General features: G+C 40.5%; 1 protein-coding gene across 1 annotated transcript in view; it reads right to left on the bottom strand.

The window, feature by feature from the left end:
- The window catches only part of LOC139539127 (collagen alpha-2(VI) chain-like), a 39,426-nt gene that overhangs the window by 7,077 nt on the left and 15,469 nt on the right, over positions 1 to 16,880 (bottom strand). The window contains exons 17-30 of the mRNA XM_071341921.1: positions 16,385 to 16,438; positions 10,969 to 11,004; positions 10,797 to 10,859; positions 10,264 to 10,326; positions 10,019 to 10,081; positions 7,795 to 7,857; positions 6,439 to 6,489; positions 6,241 to 6,339; positions 3,365 to 3,427; positions 2,756 to 2,791; positions 1,104 to 1,149; positions 651 to 803; positions 342 to 436; positions 145 to 252 (exon numbers count right to left, since the gene is read on the bottom strand). Coding sequence (XP_071198022.1) covers positions 145 to 252; positions 342 to 436; positions 651 to 803; positions 1,104 to 1,149; positions 2,756 to 2,791; positions 3,365 to 3,427; positions 6,241 to 6,339; positions 6,439 to 6,489; positions 7,795 to 7,857; positions 10,019 to 10,081; positions 10,264 to 10,326; positions 10,797 to 10,859; positions 10,969 to 11,004; positions 16,385 to 16,438 — 993 coding nt within the window. The remainder of the gene's footprint in view (positions 1 to 144; positions 253 to 341; positions 437 to 650; positions 804 to 1,103; positions 1,150 to 2,755; positions 2,792 to 3,364; positions 3,428 to 6,240; positions 6,340 to 6,438; positions 6,490 to 7,794; positions 7,858 to 10,018; positions 10,082 to 10,263; positions 10,327 to 10,796; positions 10,860 to 10,968; positions 11,005 to 16,384; positions 16,439 to 16,880) is intronic.

Raw genomic sequence — 16,880 nt, 5'->3', positions numbered from 1 at the left:
CACAGCAAGACGGAGTTCACTTTCCCATCCACATGGGGGCAGCAGCGACCATGTTACAGATTATTTAGCCAGGCCTCAGACCCATAGATACTATATAGCAAGAACAGACATAATCATAGGCTGGCTAAGTGGTTCACAACACACCTTGGCTCTGGTCCGCCGGCTGTCCCTGATCAGGTGGTCGTAGGCAAACTTCAGAGCGGAGGGAGTCCAAGTTCCCCCGGCTATCCACTGGAGGTTCTTCACAGCCACCTGCAAGTCAGAGATGGAGACTGTTAGCCTGCTGAGCTAAAGGCATTAGCTTGCGGCATAATGCCAGTCACTGAACCAGCAACACGTACCTTGAAGGCAGAGATGGAGTCTATGTTGGAGTCATTAAGTCGGATGGCCTCGAAGGTCCCGTTGTGACTGTACTGCACAACACCAACCCTGGTTCCTGAGGAGAGAAGAGGGATCTATGAACATGTCTGTACATGTGAACCAGAAGTGGTTTGGTGAACCTGATGTGATGATCATCCATGAGACTTTACTGCTTAGCCTTTAGCTCCGCAGACTAACAGTTTTGTCAGGCAGGAGACCCATGCAGGTTTGAAACCAGTCTGTCACACAGGTAGTTAGAAAGGGCTGTACCTAAAGAGGTCATATTTTACCTGTCTCTGAATGTGGGTGTGTTGCCATGGACCCCAGTCTGTTGATGGTGTTGATGACAAAGTTCTTCTCCAGGGTGAAGTTGGTCAGGCCCACTGACTCTGAGCTGTCAATCACAAACACGATGTCCAGCGCCCCGCATCTCTTCTCACAGTCTGCAGGGACAACACAGAAACAGGATGGATTAGGAGCAGCATTGGAAACTTGCACGGTTTTAAATCTTCATACATATCATATCCACCAAAATGTCTGTCAATTATATACAACGTCATTGTCCCTCGAGGGGAAATTTCATTTGGCGTATCTACACATAAAAGACTACATACCTGGATATCATCATCACTTACCACATGACATCACAGTCCTAAATCATCATCACTTACCACATGACATCACAGTCCTAAATCATCATCACTTACCACATGACATCACAGTCCTAAATCATCATCACTTACCACAACAACCACATGTCTCTCTGATGTAGCTCATAACATCACAGTCCTAAATCAAAGCAGAGCAGAGCGGTATTATAAATAAATACAAACAGACACAACAGGAACAGGTCAGTAGTATTATTCTGCATGAGAGCAACAGCTGTTCCGGACCACTGTGTGATCCCCCTCTCCGCAGCCGATGTGAGACCTTTAAACAGGTCAACATTCACAAGGCCGCAGGGCCAGACGGATTACCAGGACGTGTACTCCAAGCATTCACTGACCAACTGGCAAGTGTCTTCACTGACATGTTATTTACTGCTGCTCTTTAATTATTTGTTATTCTTATCTCTTACTTTTGGGGGGTTCTTAAAACTGCATTGTTGGTTAAGGACTTGTAAGTAAGCATTTCACTGTAAGGTCTTCACCTGTTGTATTCGGCGCGTGTGACAAATAAACTTTGATTTGATTAATCAGATATGACACTATGGGATCAGATCAGTAGTATTATTGATCAGTAGTATAATTAATCAGATATGACACTATAGGATCATATTAGTAGTATTATTGATCAGTAGTATAATTAAACAGATATGACACTATAGGATCATATTAGTAGTATTATTGATCAGTAGTATAAGTTCAGTAGTATTATTGATCAGTAGTATAATTAAACAGATATGACCCTATAGGATCATATTAGTAGTATTATTGATCAGTAGTATAAGTTCAGTAGTATTATTGATCAGTAGTATAATTAAACAGATATGACCCTATAGGATCAGATCAGGAGTATTATTGATCAGTAGTATAATTAAACAGATATGACACTGTATTATTGATCAGTATTGTTATTAAACAGATATGACACTATGGGATCAGATCAGTAGTATTATTGATCAGTAGTATAATTAATCAGATTTGACACTATAGGAACATATCAGTAGTATTATTGATCAGTAGTATTATTAAACCGATATGACACTATAGGATCAGATCAGGAGTATTATTGATCAGTAGTATAATTAAACAGATATGACATTATAGGATCATATTAGTAGTATTATTGATCAGTAGTATAATTAATCAGATATGACACTATAGGATCAGATCAGTGGTATTATTGATCAGTAGTATAATTAATCAGATATGACACTATAGGATCAGATCAGTGGTATTATTGATCAGTAGTATAATTAAACAGATATGACACTATAGGATCATATCAGTAGTATACTTAAACAGATATGACCCTATAGGATCAGATCAGGAGTATTATTGGATCAGTAGTATAATTAATCAGATATGACCCTATAGGATCAGATCAGGAGTATTATTGATCAGTAGTATAATTAATCAGATATGACACTATAGGATCAGATCAGTGGTATTATTGATCAGTAGTATAATTAATCAGATATGACACTATAGGATCAGATCAGTGGTATTATTGATCAGTAGTGTTATTAAACAGATATGACACTATAGGATCATATCAGTAGTATTATTGATCAGTAGTATAAGTTCAGTAGTATTATTGATCAGTAGTATAATTAAACAGATGACACTACAGGATCAGATCAGTAGTATAATTAAACAGATATGACTCTACATGAACAGATTGAATCTCTTTATATTAGGATTTTTTTTTAAAGTTGATATAGTTGACTTACAGAAAGGCCAGGGTCTCCCTCTGGTCCAGGATTACCCTGTAAGAAAAAGTGTACCGATCGGAAAACAGACATTGGGGTGGCAGGTAGCCTAGTGGTTAGAGTGTTGGGCCAGTTACCGAAAGGTTGCTAGATCGAATCCCTGAACTGACAAGGTAAAAATCTGTTCTACCCCTGAACAAGGCAGTTAACCCACTGTTCCTAGGCCGTCATTGTAAATAAGAATTTGTTCTTAACTGACTTGCCTAGTTAAATAAAGGTTAAATAAAAAATAAATACAAATTAAGGGGAGCTTGAACAGTAAGTTGCGGAGTCAATCACCACCTTCCGGAGACACCTGAAACCCCACCTCTTTAAGGAATACCTAGGATAGGATAAGTAATCCTTCTAACCCCCCCCCCTTAAAAGAGTTAGATGCACTATTGTAAAGTGGTTGTTCCACTGGATATCATAAGGTGAATGCACCAATTTGTAAGTCGCTCTGGATAAGAGCGTCTGCTAAATGACTTAAATGTAAATGTAAGTAAAATGTTCTTCTGCTGTTGGACTGTCTGATCAGAGTCTGAGTAACGCAGGCAGCCGGTGATGAGTGTCCTGTGGTAGTATACTTACAGGAGCCCCAGGGCCTCCTCTTTGTCCTCTCCTCCCATTCACTCCCTGTTGACCTGGATGTCCCTGGACAACAATAACACAAAGACAGGTTCTTCAGTGAGCCCAAACACATGTTACTCAGCTGGGTTAGCTGGGTTAGCTGGGTTAGCTGGGTTAGCTGGGTTAGCTGGGTTAGCTGGGTTAGCTGGGTTAGCTGGGTTAGCTGGGTTAGCTCACCAGTTCTCAAGAATAGAACACAAACATGTTCTTTGGAGCACTGACTCCTCCCTTCCAGAATGCTCTAAGGCTAGCAGCTACCACGGTAACCCTGGACTTCACCTCTTTAGAGCACTGACTCCTCCCTTCCAGAATGATCTAAGGCTAGCAGCTACCAAGGTAACCCTGGACTTCACCTCTTTAGAGCACTGACTAATCCCTTCCAGAATGCTCTAAGGCTAGCAGCTACCAAGGTAACCCTGGACTTCACCTCTGAAAGATGCATTCTGGGATCTTAAGCACAACATTCCTAACATATTGCACAAATTGGATGACGTAGTACATAAATCTTATAAATCTGATTTTACTGCTTGCATCAGTTACCTGATGTGGAATAGAGTTCCATGTAGTCATGGCTCTATGTAGTACTGTGCGCCTCCCATAGTCTGTTCTGGACTTAGGCTGTGAAGAGACTTCTGGTAGCATGTCTTGTGGGGTATGTATGGGTGTCTGAGCTGTGTGCTAGTAGTTTAGACAGACAGCTCGGTGCATTCAACAAGTCAATACCTCTCACCAATACAAGTAGTGATGAAGTCAATCTCTCCTCCACTTTGAGCCAGGAGAGATTGACATGCATATTGTCATGACGTTGCCTGCTTGGGTATTGCAAACCCCATCCCCCTCTCCCTGCCTCTCCCTTTCCTCCTTCAACCCATGCTGTGATCACAGAGAGACGTTGTAAATTCCTGAGAATCTCCTCATGGCTAAACAGTATTAGAGAGAGGGTAAACTTTCAGGACAAAGAGGTATCTTCCACCTCACAGAACTTGAGGTACGAACAGATTTCATGTTCCGGAAAAAGTATTAAAGATCGGTGAAGATCCCAGCTATTAACATGTTCATTTGTCCCCATGTGGGAAACTCATGAGAGACGGGGTGGCTACATTACCATACCGCTGTTTATATAATAACCTCAGATATGAGGTTTACATCTGTTTGTTGTATAAAATGAATGAGTGAGTATGATACTGTTTGTATAATTGTGTAATATGATTTTGGACTGTTTAATGAAGAAAAATACAAATCCCTTTTGTATTTGAACTAAATCCAAGGACCGCCCCTGAGCCCAGTACGGGTCAGACATCCAAGGACCGCCCCTTCCTGCTAGCCGAATAAAAGCCAACTCTGAGAAATTATCATTTAGACCATGTTTATCCTCCATAGCAGAATGAAGGTTAAGTACCATTGCTGAATCTTTAACCATACCACGTGGTTAAACTCTTAGACGAATAAGAACAAGTCTTTGATATTGACTACTAGTCTGCAGCTAGGAATTCGGTATCATTGAACGCGAAGAAAGACAACCGCCGAGACATCCATTCTATAACGAATGTCACTGAACTATCCACATTAACTACGACAGAAGGAACTCCAACAAAAACGAACTTCTCTCCAACGATCAAGACGACACACACCGAGCGTAACTATATATATATTGATTGCAATTGTTCCCGAATGAGTGAGCGTTCATGTGTAAGGATTAGCATGTCAATTGTTATAAAGAGTATACTCTGTAGTGACTTCTGAATCGACCCCCCCATTTCCCCTTTGTCTAACAAGCCGCCATGCCGGTTCAGCCCACTAGGGCATATTTCTCCCATCATTTTCATGTAACCATTTTTAAGTTTGTTTGTTTATGCATTTCTGTGAATGAATTAGTTAGTAATAAATAAATGATTTAAGACAATTGATGTATGGATGACTCATAGTGAAGACTGGGTTCGTACAGATAACCAACAATTTACGACGTTTGGAATGAGACTAACGTGAGGTAAAGTAAATAAATCATTAATCAGAAGACTATTGATCAGATATGAAAATATCTGAAAGGTTATATTGGGAAATTATAACTTTGTAATCTGACTACTTTCCCTGGTGCCCTCGAATTCATAGTTAATTAGTTACGTTACAACTCAGTTGATCGCGTAATCCCTAATTACAGGAATCTTTGATAAAAACTATAAGTCTTCAATTTAATGATAGCAAAGACACGACAATATTATTAATATTAGCTCTCTGTGCACATCCAAGGGCCAGCCGTGCTGCCCTGTTTAGAGCCAATTGCAATTTCCCAAGTCCCTCTTTGTGGCACCTGACCACACGACTGAACAGTAGTCCAGGTGCGACAGAACTAGGGCCTGTAGGACCTGCCTTGTTGATACTGCTGTTAAGAAGGCAGAGCAGTGCTTTATTATGGACAGACTTCTCCCCATCTTAGCTACTGTTGTATCAAATGACAATCTAGTGTTACTCCAAGCAGTTTAGTCTCCTCAACTTGCTCAATTTCCACATTATTTTTTATTACAAGATTTAGTTGAAGTTGAGGGTTTAGTGAATGATTTCACTAAATTAGGACTATCTAATTCCTTGGCACCCATTCTGAAACTGACTACAGCTCTCTGTTCAGTGTTGCAGTGATTTCACTTGCTGTGGTAGCTGACGTATATAGTGTTGAGTCATCAGCATACATAGACATCTTCAGAACAATGACACAGTTCTCAAGAGTATTTATCTCAGGCTTGGCAACTACCAAAGCAAATCCTAGGCGAACCATCCACATCAATGGATATAAACTAATCCAAGTGTATATTCAGCTGTTCACGACAGCAGCTGCAGCTTACCGGTTCACCATTTGGTCCTTTCGTCCCAGCTTCTCCTTTGTTGCCACAGTTCCCTCTGCTTCCCCAAGGGCCTGGACGTCCATTGTCCCCTCTGGCTCCCTGACAGAACAGACAGAACAGACAGAACAGCATCTCAATACAAAAGTATTGTGAACTCTTGAGCTGACGACTTTCACCTTGTCAAATGTCAAACTGTACCGTTTCTCCTCTTAGTCCCGGATAGTTGTACCCATCTCTTCCTTTATCACCCTAAAACACAGAAGAAGATTAACTACATTACACTGTGGGAAGTGTGTCCACTAACTACATTACACTGTGGGAAGTGTCCACTAACTACATTACACTGTGGGAAGTGTCCACTAACTACATTACACTGTGGGAAGTGTCCACTAACTACATTACACTGTGGGAAGTGTCCACTAACTACATTACACTGTGGGAAGTGTCCACTAACTACATTACACTGTGGGAAGTGTCCACTAACTACATTACACTGTGGGAAGTGTCCACTAACTACATTACACTGTGGGAAGTGTCCACTAACTACATTACACTGTGGGAAGTGTCCACTAACTACATTACACTGTGGGAAGTGTCCACTAACTACATTACACTGTGGGAAGTGTCCACTAACTACATTACACTGTGGGAAGTGTCCACTAACTACATTACACTGTGGGAAGTGTCCACTAACTACATTACACTGTGGGAAGTGTCCACTAACTACATTACACTGTGGGAAGTGTCCATTAACTACATTACTCTGTGGGAAGTGTCCACTAACTACATTACTCTGTGGGAAGTGTGTCCACTTTAGTGACTAATAGTCTTTCACTCTTTGATTCAGATACGTTATGATCTTTGCCTTCAAGATTTATATAAGAAATAACCCAATCGCACCTTTGGTCCAGGATCTATATTATACCCCAATCCCACCTTTGGTCCAGGATCTATATTATAACCCAACCCCACCTTTGGTCCAGGATCTATATTATAACCCAACCCCACCTTTGGTCCAGGATCTATATAACCCAACACAACATTTGGTCCAGGATCTATATTATAACCCAACCCCACCTTTGGTCCAGGATCTATATTATAACCCAACCCCACCTTTGGTCCAGGATCTATATTATAACCCAACCCCACCTTTGGTCCAGGATCTATATTATAACCCAACCCCACATTTGGTCCAGGATCTATATAACCTAACCCCACCTTTGGTCCAGGATCTATATAACTCAACCCCACCTTTGGTCCAGGATCTATATAACTCAACCCCACCTTTGGTCCAGGATCTATATAACCCAACACAACATTTGGTCCAGGATCTATATAACCCAACACAACATTTGGTCCAGGATCTATATTATAACCCAACCCCACCTTTGGTCCAGGATCTATATTATAACCCAACCCCACATTTGGTCCAGGATCTATATAACCCAACCCCACCTTTGGTCCAGGATCTATATAACCCAACCCCACCTTTGGTCCAGGATCTATATAACTCAACCCCACCTTTGGTCCAGGATCTATATAACTCAACCCCACCTTTGGTCCAGGATTTCCATGGGGTCCAGTCTGTCCAGGATCACCAGGCTCTCCAGCAGCTCCCTGTAACACAGAGATGCCATACTGAGTACTATATGCATAAAGTATTCAAGTAAAGAAAAACATGATATACCCACATGGCAGTCATAGTCACTGAAATACATAGGTATAGACTACGTCAATAAATAAACAATTCCCGAAATGTAGATGCATTTATTTAACCTTTATTTAGACGAGAAGACAGTATGTATGCTCAAAATGTAGACATGGCAACATGTATTCTGACTAAACAAAACAGGAGGATATATTAGAATAGAGTAGAGTAGTAGAACAGGACTAGTAGTAGTAGAAATAGTGGTAGCGGACTAGTAGTAACAGTAGTAGAAGTAAAAGTAGTAGCCTACTAGTGGTAGAAGTAGTAGAAGTAGACTACTAGTAGTAGTAGTGTTAGACGTAGAAGAAGGATAGTAGAAGTAGACTAGTAGTAGAAGAAGTACACTAGAAGTAGTAGTAAAAGTAGACTAGTAGTAGTAAAAGTAGACTAGTAGTAGTAGAAGTAGACTAGTAGTAGAAGTAGACTAGTAGTAGTAGTAGAAGTAGACTAGTAGTAGAAGTAGACTAGTAGTAGAAGTAGACTAGTAGTAGAAGTAGACTAGTAGTAGAAGTAGACTAGTAGTAGTAGTAGAGGTACACTAGTAGTAGTAGTAGACTAGTAGTAGAAGTAGACTAGTAGAAGTAGACTAGTAGTAGCAGTAGAAGTAGACTAGTAGTAGTAGAAGTAGACTAGTAGTAGTAGTAGACTAGTAGAAGTAGACTAGTAGTAGCAGTAGAAGTAGACTAGTAGTAGTAGAAGTAGACTAGTAGTAGTAGAAGTAGACTAGTAGTAGTAGAAGTAGACTAGTAGTAGCAGTGAAGTAGACTAGTAGTAGTAGTAGTAGACTAGTAGTAGTAGAAGTAGACTAGTAGTAGCAGTGAAGTAGACTAGTAGTAGTAGTAGTGTTAGTAGTAGAAGTAGACTAGTAGTAGCAGTAGTAGTAGTAGAAGTAGACTAGTTGTAGAAGTAGACTAGTAGTAGTAGTGTTAGAAGTAGAAGTCCACCGGACGTGCTACCTGTCCCAGACCTGCTGTTTTCAACTCTCTAGAGACCGCAGGAGCGGTAGAGATACTCTTAATGATCGGCTATGAAGAGCCAACTGACATTTACTCCTGATTATTATTTGACCATGCTGGTCATTTATGAAAATTTGAACATCTTGGCCATGTTCTGTTATAATCTTCACCCGGCACAGCCAGAAGAGGACTGGCCACCCCTCATAGCCTGGTTCCTCTCTAGGTTTCTTCCTAGGCTCTGGCCTTTCTAGGGAGTTTTTCCTAGCCACCGTGCTTCTACACCTGCATTGCTTGCTGTTTGGGGTTTTAGGCTGGGTTTCTGTACAGCACTTCGAGATATTAGCTGATGTACGAAGGGCTATATAAAATAAACTTGATTTGCTTTGATTTGAAGTAGGATAGTAGAAGTAGACTAGTAGTAGTAGAGTAGTAGTAGTAGTAGTTGCACCAGTAGTAGTGGTAGTAGTACGAGTTGTAGTAGTAGTACATGTAGTAAACAATACGGTCAGAACAGGAGGACATCTTAGAGTACATTAGTAGTATACTAGTAGTAGTAGACTAATTGTTGACTAGTAGTAGTAGAAGTATACTAGTAGTAGTAGTAGTAGAAGTAGACTAGTAGTCGTAGTAGACGTAGACTAGTAGTAGTAGTAGAGGTACACTAGTAGTAGTGGTAGTAAAACTAGACTTCTAGTAGAAGTAGACTAGTAGTAGTAGTAGACGTAGACTAGTAGTAGTGGTAGAAGTAGACTACTGATAGTAGTAGTAGTAGACTAGTAGTAGTAGTAGAAGTCGACTAGTAGTAGAAGTAGAAGTTTTAGAGGTAGACTAGTGGTAGAAGTAGTAGTAGTAGTAGTAGTAGTAGTAGTAGTGGAGTAGTAGAAGAGTAGTAGCAGTATTAGTGGTAGTAATAGTTGTAGTAGCAGTAGTGTAGAAGTAACAGTAGCAGATTAGTAGTTTAGTAGTGACAATACAATAACAATAGTAGTAGCAGTTTAGTAGTGACAATAATAGTAGTAGTAGCAGTAGCAGATTAGTAGTTTAGTAGTGACAATACAATAATAGTAGTAGAGTAGTATTTCTACTAGAAGCATCAGTAATAGTAGCAACATACGATCTGTCCATCTGGCCCATTATCTCCTTGATGTCCTCTTGGACCGGGCAGCCCTGGACCTCCCTAAACAAACAGAGGGAGGACACAAACAAACAAAATGTGCTATGAAAGAAGGAGTGTACTGTATCTTAGTGGAGAAACTCCCCATGTTGTCTATGTTTCCCTGAGAGTTACTGCTGAATCATGTACCCAGAATGCAAAATTCTCCTCTGCTCCCCCACCATTAGAGAGGAAGCTTCTCTGACCTTAGATCCTTTGGTCCCGACCTCCCCATGCAGACCTGGCTTCCCCTGTAGACCGGGTTCACCCTGGGAATGACAGAGCACATGTTAGGCTTTGTTTGACCTCAATATTCATGATCAAATATTTACACAAACAGACATCATATTTTCAGTCAGCCATTGTTCTTCTTATGGGCAGTTTGCCTGGAATGTGTCTGAATGCAGCAGGAACTGAAACAGACTGTATTCTATCTATTGGTATTACTGCATGTACACTCTTAGAAATTAAGTTTCCAAAAAGGTTCTTAGACTGTTCCCAGGGGAGAACCCTTTTAAGAACCCGTTTGGGTTCCATGTACATTTAGAAGCCTCTGCGGAAAGGGTTCTACACCTTCAAAGGGTTCTCCCACAGGAACAGCCAATGAAAGCTATTAGGATCTAGGTAGAAGAAACATTTCTCAGACTGTAGCATAACATTTCCTATGTAGTCACTACTGTATCACACAACCACCCTCTGTATGCATAGTAGAAGCTGGGAGGTGTGACCGGTGACAGACCTTGCCTCCTTTAGGTCCGCCTGGTCCACTAAGTCCCTTAAGTCCAGGGTCTCCTGGTCGCCCCTAACGACAGACATAAACAAAATATTTATTGTTTTAACAAAAGCCATCCCGTTGCATTTAATAATTAACTTATCATTTCAGAATATACCACTTAGTCAGGTTAGCGTACAGGTTGGCTTTTTGGTCCCGGTCCACCGTTGAGTCCCTGAAAGAATTAGGAATCAGTTAGTTTAGAATGAAGAACTACAGAACTACTGAACTACTGAACTACAGCACTACTGAACTACAGCACTACTGAACTACTGAACTACAGCACTACTGAACTACAGCACTACTGAACTACTGAACTACAGCACTACTGAACTACAGCACTACTGAACTACTGCACTACTGAACTACAGCACTACTGAACTACAGCACTACTGAACTACAGAACTACTGAACTACAGCACTACTGAACTACAGCACTACTGAACTACAGCACTACAGAACTACTGAACTACAGCACTACTGAACTACAGAACTACTGAACTACAGCACTACTGATCTACAGCACTACTGAACTACAGCACTACTGAACTACAGCACTACTGAACTACAGCACTACTGAACTACTGCACTACTGAACTACAGCACTACAGAACTACAGCACACCTGAACTACTGAACTACAGCACTACAGCACTACTGAACTACTGAACTACAGCACTACAGCACTACTGAACTACTGAACTACAGCACTACTGAACTACAGAACTACTGAACTACTGAACTACAGCACTACTGAACTACAGAACTACAGCACTACTGAACTACAGCACTACTGAACTACAGCACTACTGAACTACAGCACTACTGAACTACAGCACTACTGAACTACTGAACTACAGCACTACAGCAATACAGCACTACTGAACTACAGCACTACTGAACTACTGAACTACAGCACTACTGAACTACAGCACCACTGAACTACAGCACCACTGAACTACAGCACTACTGAACTACAGCACTACTGAACTACAGCACTACTGAACTACTGAACTACTGAACTACAGCACTACTGAACTACTGAACTACAGCACTACTGAACTACAGAACTACTGAACTACTGAACTACAGCACTACTGAACTACAGAACTACAGCACTACTGAACTACAGCACTACTGAACTACAGCACTACTGAACTACAGCACTACTGAACTACAGCACTACTGAACTACTGAACTACAGCACTACAGCAATACAGCACTACTGAACTACAGCACTACTGAACTACTGAACTACAGCACTACTGAACTACAGCACCACTGAACTACAGCACCACTGAACTACAGCACTACTGAACTACAGCACTACTGAACTACAGCACTACTGAACTACTGAACTACTGAACTACAGCACTACTGAACTACAGAACTACTGAACTACAGCACTACTGAACTACAGCACTACTGAACTACAGCACTACTGAACTACAGCACTACTGAACTACTGAACTACAGCACTACAGCACTACTGAACTACTGAACTACAGCACTACTGAACTACAGCACTACTGAACTACAGCACTACTGAACTTCTGAACTACAGCACTACAGCACTACTAAACTACTAAACTACAGCACTACTGAACTACAGAACTACAGCACTACTGAACTACAGCACTACTGAACTACAGCACTACTGAACTACAGCACTACTGAACTACAGCACTACTGAACTACAGAACTACAGCACTACTGAACTACAGCACTACTGAACTACAGCACTACTGAACTACAGCACTACTGAACTACTGAACTACAGCACTACTGAACTACTGAACTACAGCACTACTGAACTACTGCACTACGGAACTACAGCACTACTGAACTACAGCACTACTGAACTACTGAACTACAGCACTACTGAACTACTGCACTACGGAACTACAGCACTACTGAACTACAGCACTACTGAACTACTGAACTACAGCACTACTGAACTACAGAACTACAGCACTACTGAACTACAGCACTACTGAACTACTGAACTACTGCACTACAGCACTACTGAACTACAGCACTACTGAACTACAGCACTACTGAACTACTGAACTACAGCACTACTGAACTACAGCACTACAGAACTACTGCACTACTTAACTACTGCACTACTAAACTACTGCACTACTGAACTACTGCACTACTGCACTACTGCACTACTGCACTACTGAACTACAGCACTACTGAACTACAGCACTACTGAACTACAGCACTACTGAACTTCAGCACTACTGAACTTCAGCACTACTGAACTACAGCACTACTGAACTACTGATCTACAGCACTACTGAACTTCAGCACTACTGAACTTCAGCACTACTGAACTACAGCACTACTGAACTACAGCACTACTGAACTACAGCACTACTGAACTACAGCACTACTGAACTACAGCACTACAGCACTACTGAACTACAGCACTACTGAACTACTGAACTACAGCACTACTGAACTACAGCACTACTGAACTACTGAACTACAGCACTACTGAACTACAGCACTACTGAACTACAGCACTACTGAACTACTAAACTACTAAACTACAGCACTACTGAACTACAGCACTACTGAACTACTAAACTACAGCACTACTAAACTACAGCACTACTGAACTACAGCACTACTGAACTACTGAACTACAGCACTACTAAACTACAGCACTACTAAACTACAGCACTACTGAACTACAGCACTACTGAACTACAGCACTACTGAACTACAGCACTACTGAACTACAGCACTACTGAACTACAGCACTACTGAACTACTGAACTACAGCACTACTGAACTACTGAACTACAGCAGTAAGGATAGGCAGGTCTATGTAAGTCTCTTCTAATGATAAGGATAGGCAGGTCTATGTAAGTCTCTTCTAATGATAAGGATAGGCAGGTCTATGTAAGTCTCTTCTAATGATAAGGATAGGCAGGTCTATGTAAGTCTCTTCTAATGATAAGGATAGGCAGGCCTGTGTAAGTCTCTTCTAATGATAAGGATAGGCAGGTCTATGTAAGTCTCTTCTAATGATAAGGATAGGCAGGTCTATGTAAGTCTATTCTAATGATAAGGATAGGCAGGTCTATATAAGTCTCTTCTAATGATAAGGATAGGCAGGTCAATGTAAGTCTCTTCTAATGATAAGTATAGGCAGGTCTATGTAAGTCTCTTCTAATGATAAGGATAGTCAGGTCTATGTAAGTCTCTTCTAATGATAAGTATAGGCAGGTCTATGTAAGTCTTTTCTAATGATAAGGATAGGCAGGTCTATGTAAGTCTCTTCTAATGATAAGGATAGGCAGGTATATGTAAGTCTATTCTAATGATAAGGACAGGTAGGTCTATGTAAGTATCTTCTAATGATAAGGATAGGCAGGTCTATGTAAGTCTCTTCTAATGATAAGGATAGGCAGGTCAATGTAAATCTCTTCTAATGATAAGGATAAGCAGGTCAATGTAAGTCTCTTCTAATGATAAGGATAGGCAGGTCTATGTAAGTCTCTTCTAATGATAAGGATAAGCAGGTCTATGTAAGTCTCTTCTAATGATAAGGATAGGCAGGTCTATGTAAGTCTCTTCTAATGATAAGGATAGGCAGATCTATGTAAGTCTCTTCTAATGATAAGGATAGGCAGGTCTATGTAAGTCACTTCTAATGATAAGGATAGGCAGGTCTTTGTAAGTCTCTTCTAATGATAAGGATAGGCAGGTCTATGTAAGTCTCTTCTAATGATAAGGATAGCCAGGCCTATGTAAGTATCTTCTAATGATAAGGATAGGCAGGTCTATGTAAGTCTCTTCTAATGATAAGGATAGACAGGTCTATGTAAGTCTCTTCTAATGATAAGTATAGGCAGGTCTATGTAAGTCTCTTCTAATGATAAGGATAAGCAGGTCTATGTAAGTCTCTTCTAATGATAAGGATAGGCAGGTCTATGTAAGTCTCTTCTAATGATAAGGATAGACAGGTCTATGTAAGTCTCTTCTAATGATAAGTATAGGCAGGTCTATGTAAGTCTCTTCTAATGATAAGGATAAGCAGGTCTATGTAAGTCTCTTCTAATGATAAGGATAGGCAGGTCTATGTAAGTCTCTTCTAATGATAAGGATAGACAGGTCTATGTAAGTCTCTTCTAATGATAAGTATAGGCAGGTCTATGTAAGTCTCTTCTAATGATAAGGATAAGCAGGTCTATGTAAGTCTCTTCTAATGATAAGGATAGGCAGGTCTATGTAAGTCTCTTCTAATGATAAGGATAGACAGGTCTATGTAAGTCTCTTCTAATGATAAGGATAGGCAGGTCTATGTAAGTCTCTTCTAATGATAAGGATAGGCAGGTCTATGTAAGTCTCTTCTAATGATAAGGATAGACAGGTCTATGTAAGTCACTTCTATTGATAAGGATAGGCAGGTCTATGTAAGTCTCTTCTAATGATAAGGATAGACAGGTCTATGTAAGTCACTTCTATTGATAAGGATAGGCAGGTCTATGTAAGTCTCTTCTAATGATAAGGATAGACAGGTCTATGTAAGTCTCTTCTAATGATAAGGATAGGCAGGTCTATGTAAGTCTCTTCTAATGATAAGGATAGACAGGTCTATGTAAGTCTCTTCTAATGATAAGGATAGGCAGGTCTATGTAAGTCTCTTCTAATGATAAGGATAAGCAGGTCTATGTAAGTCTCTTCTAATGATAAGGATAGGCAGGTCTATGTAAGTCTCTTCTAATGATAAGGATAGACAGGTCTATGTAAGTCTCTTCTAATGATAAGGATAGGCAGGTCTATGTAAGTCTCTTCTAATGATAAGGATAGGCAGGTCTATGTAAGTCTCTTCTAATGATAAGGATAGACAGGTCTATGTAAGTCACTTCTATTGATAAGGATAGGCAGGTCTATGTAAGTCTCTTCTAATGATAAGGATAGACAGGTCTATGTAAGTCACTTCTATTGATAAGGATAGGCAGGTCTATGTAAGTCTCTTCTAATGATAAGGATAGACAGGTCTATGTAAGTCTCTTCTAATGATAAGGATAGGCAGGTCTATGTAAGTCTCTTCTAATGATAAGGATAGACAGGTCTATGTAAGTCTCTTCTAATGATAAGGATAGGCAGGTCTATGTAAGTCTCTTCTAATGATAAGGATAAGCAGGTCTATGTAAGTCTCTTCTAATGATAAGGATAGGCAGGTCTATGTAAGTCTCTTCTAATGATAAGGATAGACAGGTCTATGTAAGTCTCTTCTAATGATAAGTATAGGCAGGTCTATGTAAGTCTCTTCTAATGATAAGGATAAGCAGGTCTATGTAAGTCTCTTCTAATGATAAGGATAGGCAGGTCTATGTAAGTCTCTTCTAATGATAAGTATAGGCAGGTCTATGTAAGTCACTTCTAATGATAAGGATAGACAGGTCTATGTAAGTCTCTTCTAATGATAAGGATAGGCAGGTCTATGTAAGTCTCTTCTAATGATAAGGATAAGCAGGTCTATGTAAGTCTCTTCTAATGATAAGGATAGACAGGTCTATGTAAGTCACTCACTGGTATTCCCTTTCTTCCTGGTGAGCCTGGAATCCCAGGACTTCCTGAATAACTCTGAAAGGAAGAAGATGAGATGATTTATCAATGTGATAACAAGTGGCTCTTCATGACATCTTCAGAGAGAGAATCCTTCTTGAGCTGTGTTATTGTTGCTGTTAGGTCCAGGTTAGAGTGTGTTGTGATGTCGATAGCTAGTGCACATTGAATCTGCATGACTGTGTTATTGTTGCTGTCAGGTCCAGGTTAGAGTGTGTTGTGATGTCGATAGCTAGTGCACATTGAATCTGCATGACTGTGTTATTGTTGCTGTTAGGTCCAGGTTAGAGTGTGTTGTGATGTCGTTAGCTAGTGCACATTGAATCTGCATGACTGTGTTGCTGTTACTGTTAGGTCCAGGTTAGAGTGTGTTGTGATGTCGTTAGCTAGTGCACATTGAATCTGCATGACTGTGTTGCTGTTACTGTTAGGTCCAGGTTAGAGTGTGTTGTGATGTCGA

The sequence above is a fragment of the Salvelinus alpinus genome, chromosome 14 (assembly GCF_045679555.1).
Source record: "Salvelinus alpinus chromosome 14, SLU_Salpinus.1, whole genome shotgun sequence".
Taxonomy (NCBI): domain Eukaryota; kingdom Metazoa; phylum Chordata; class Actinopteri; order Salmoniformes; family Salmonidae; genus Salvelinus; species Salvelinus alpinus.
Note: the sequence above shows the minus strand (reverse complement) of the source record. Positions and strands in the feature narration are given on the sequence as shown.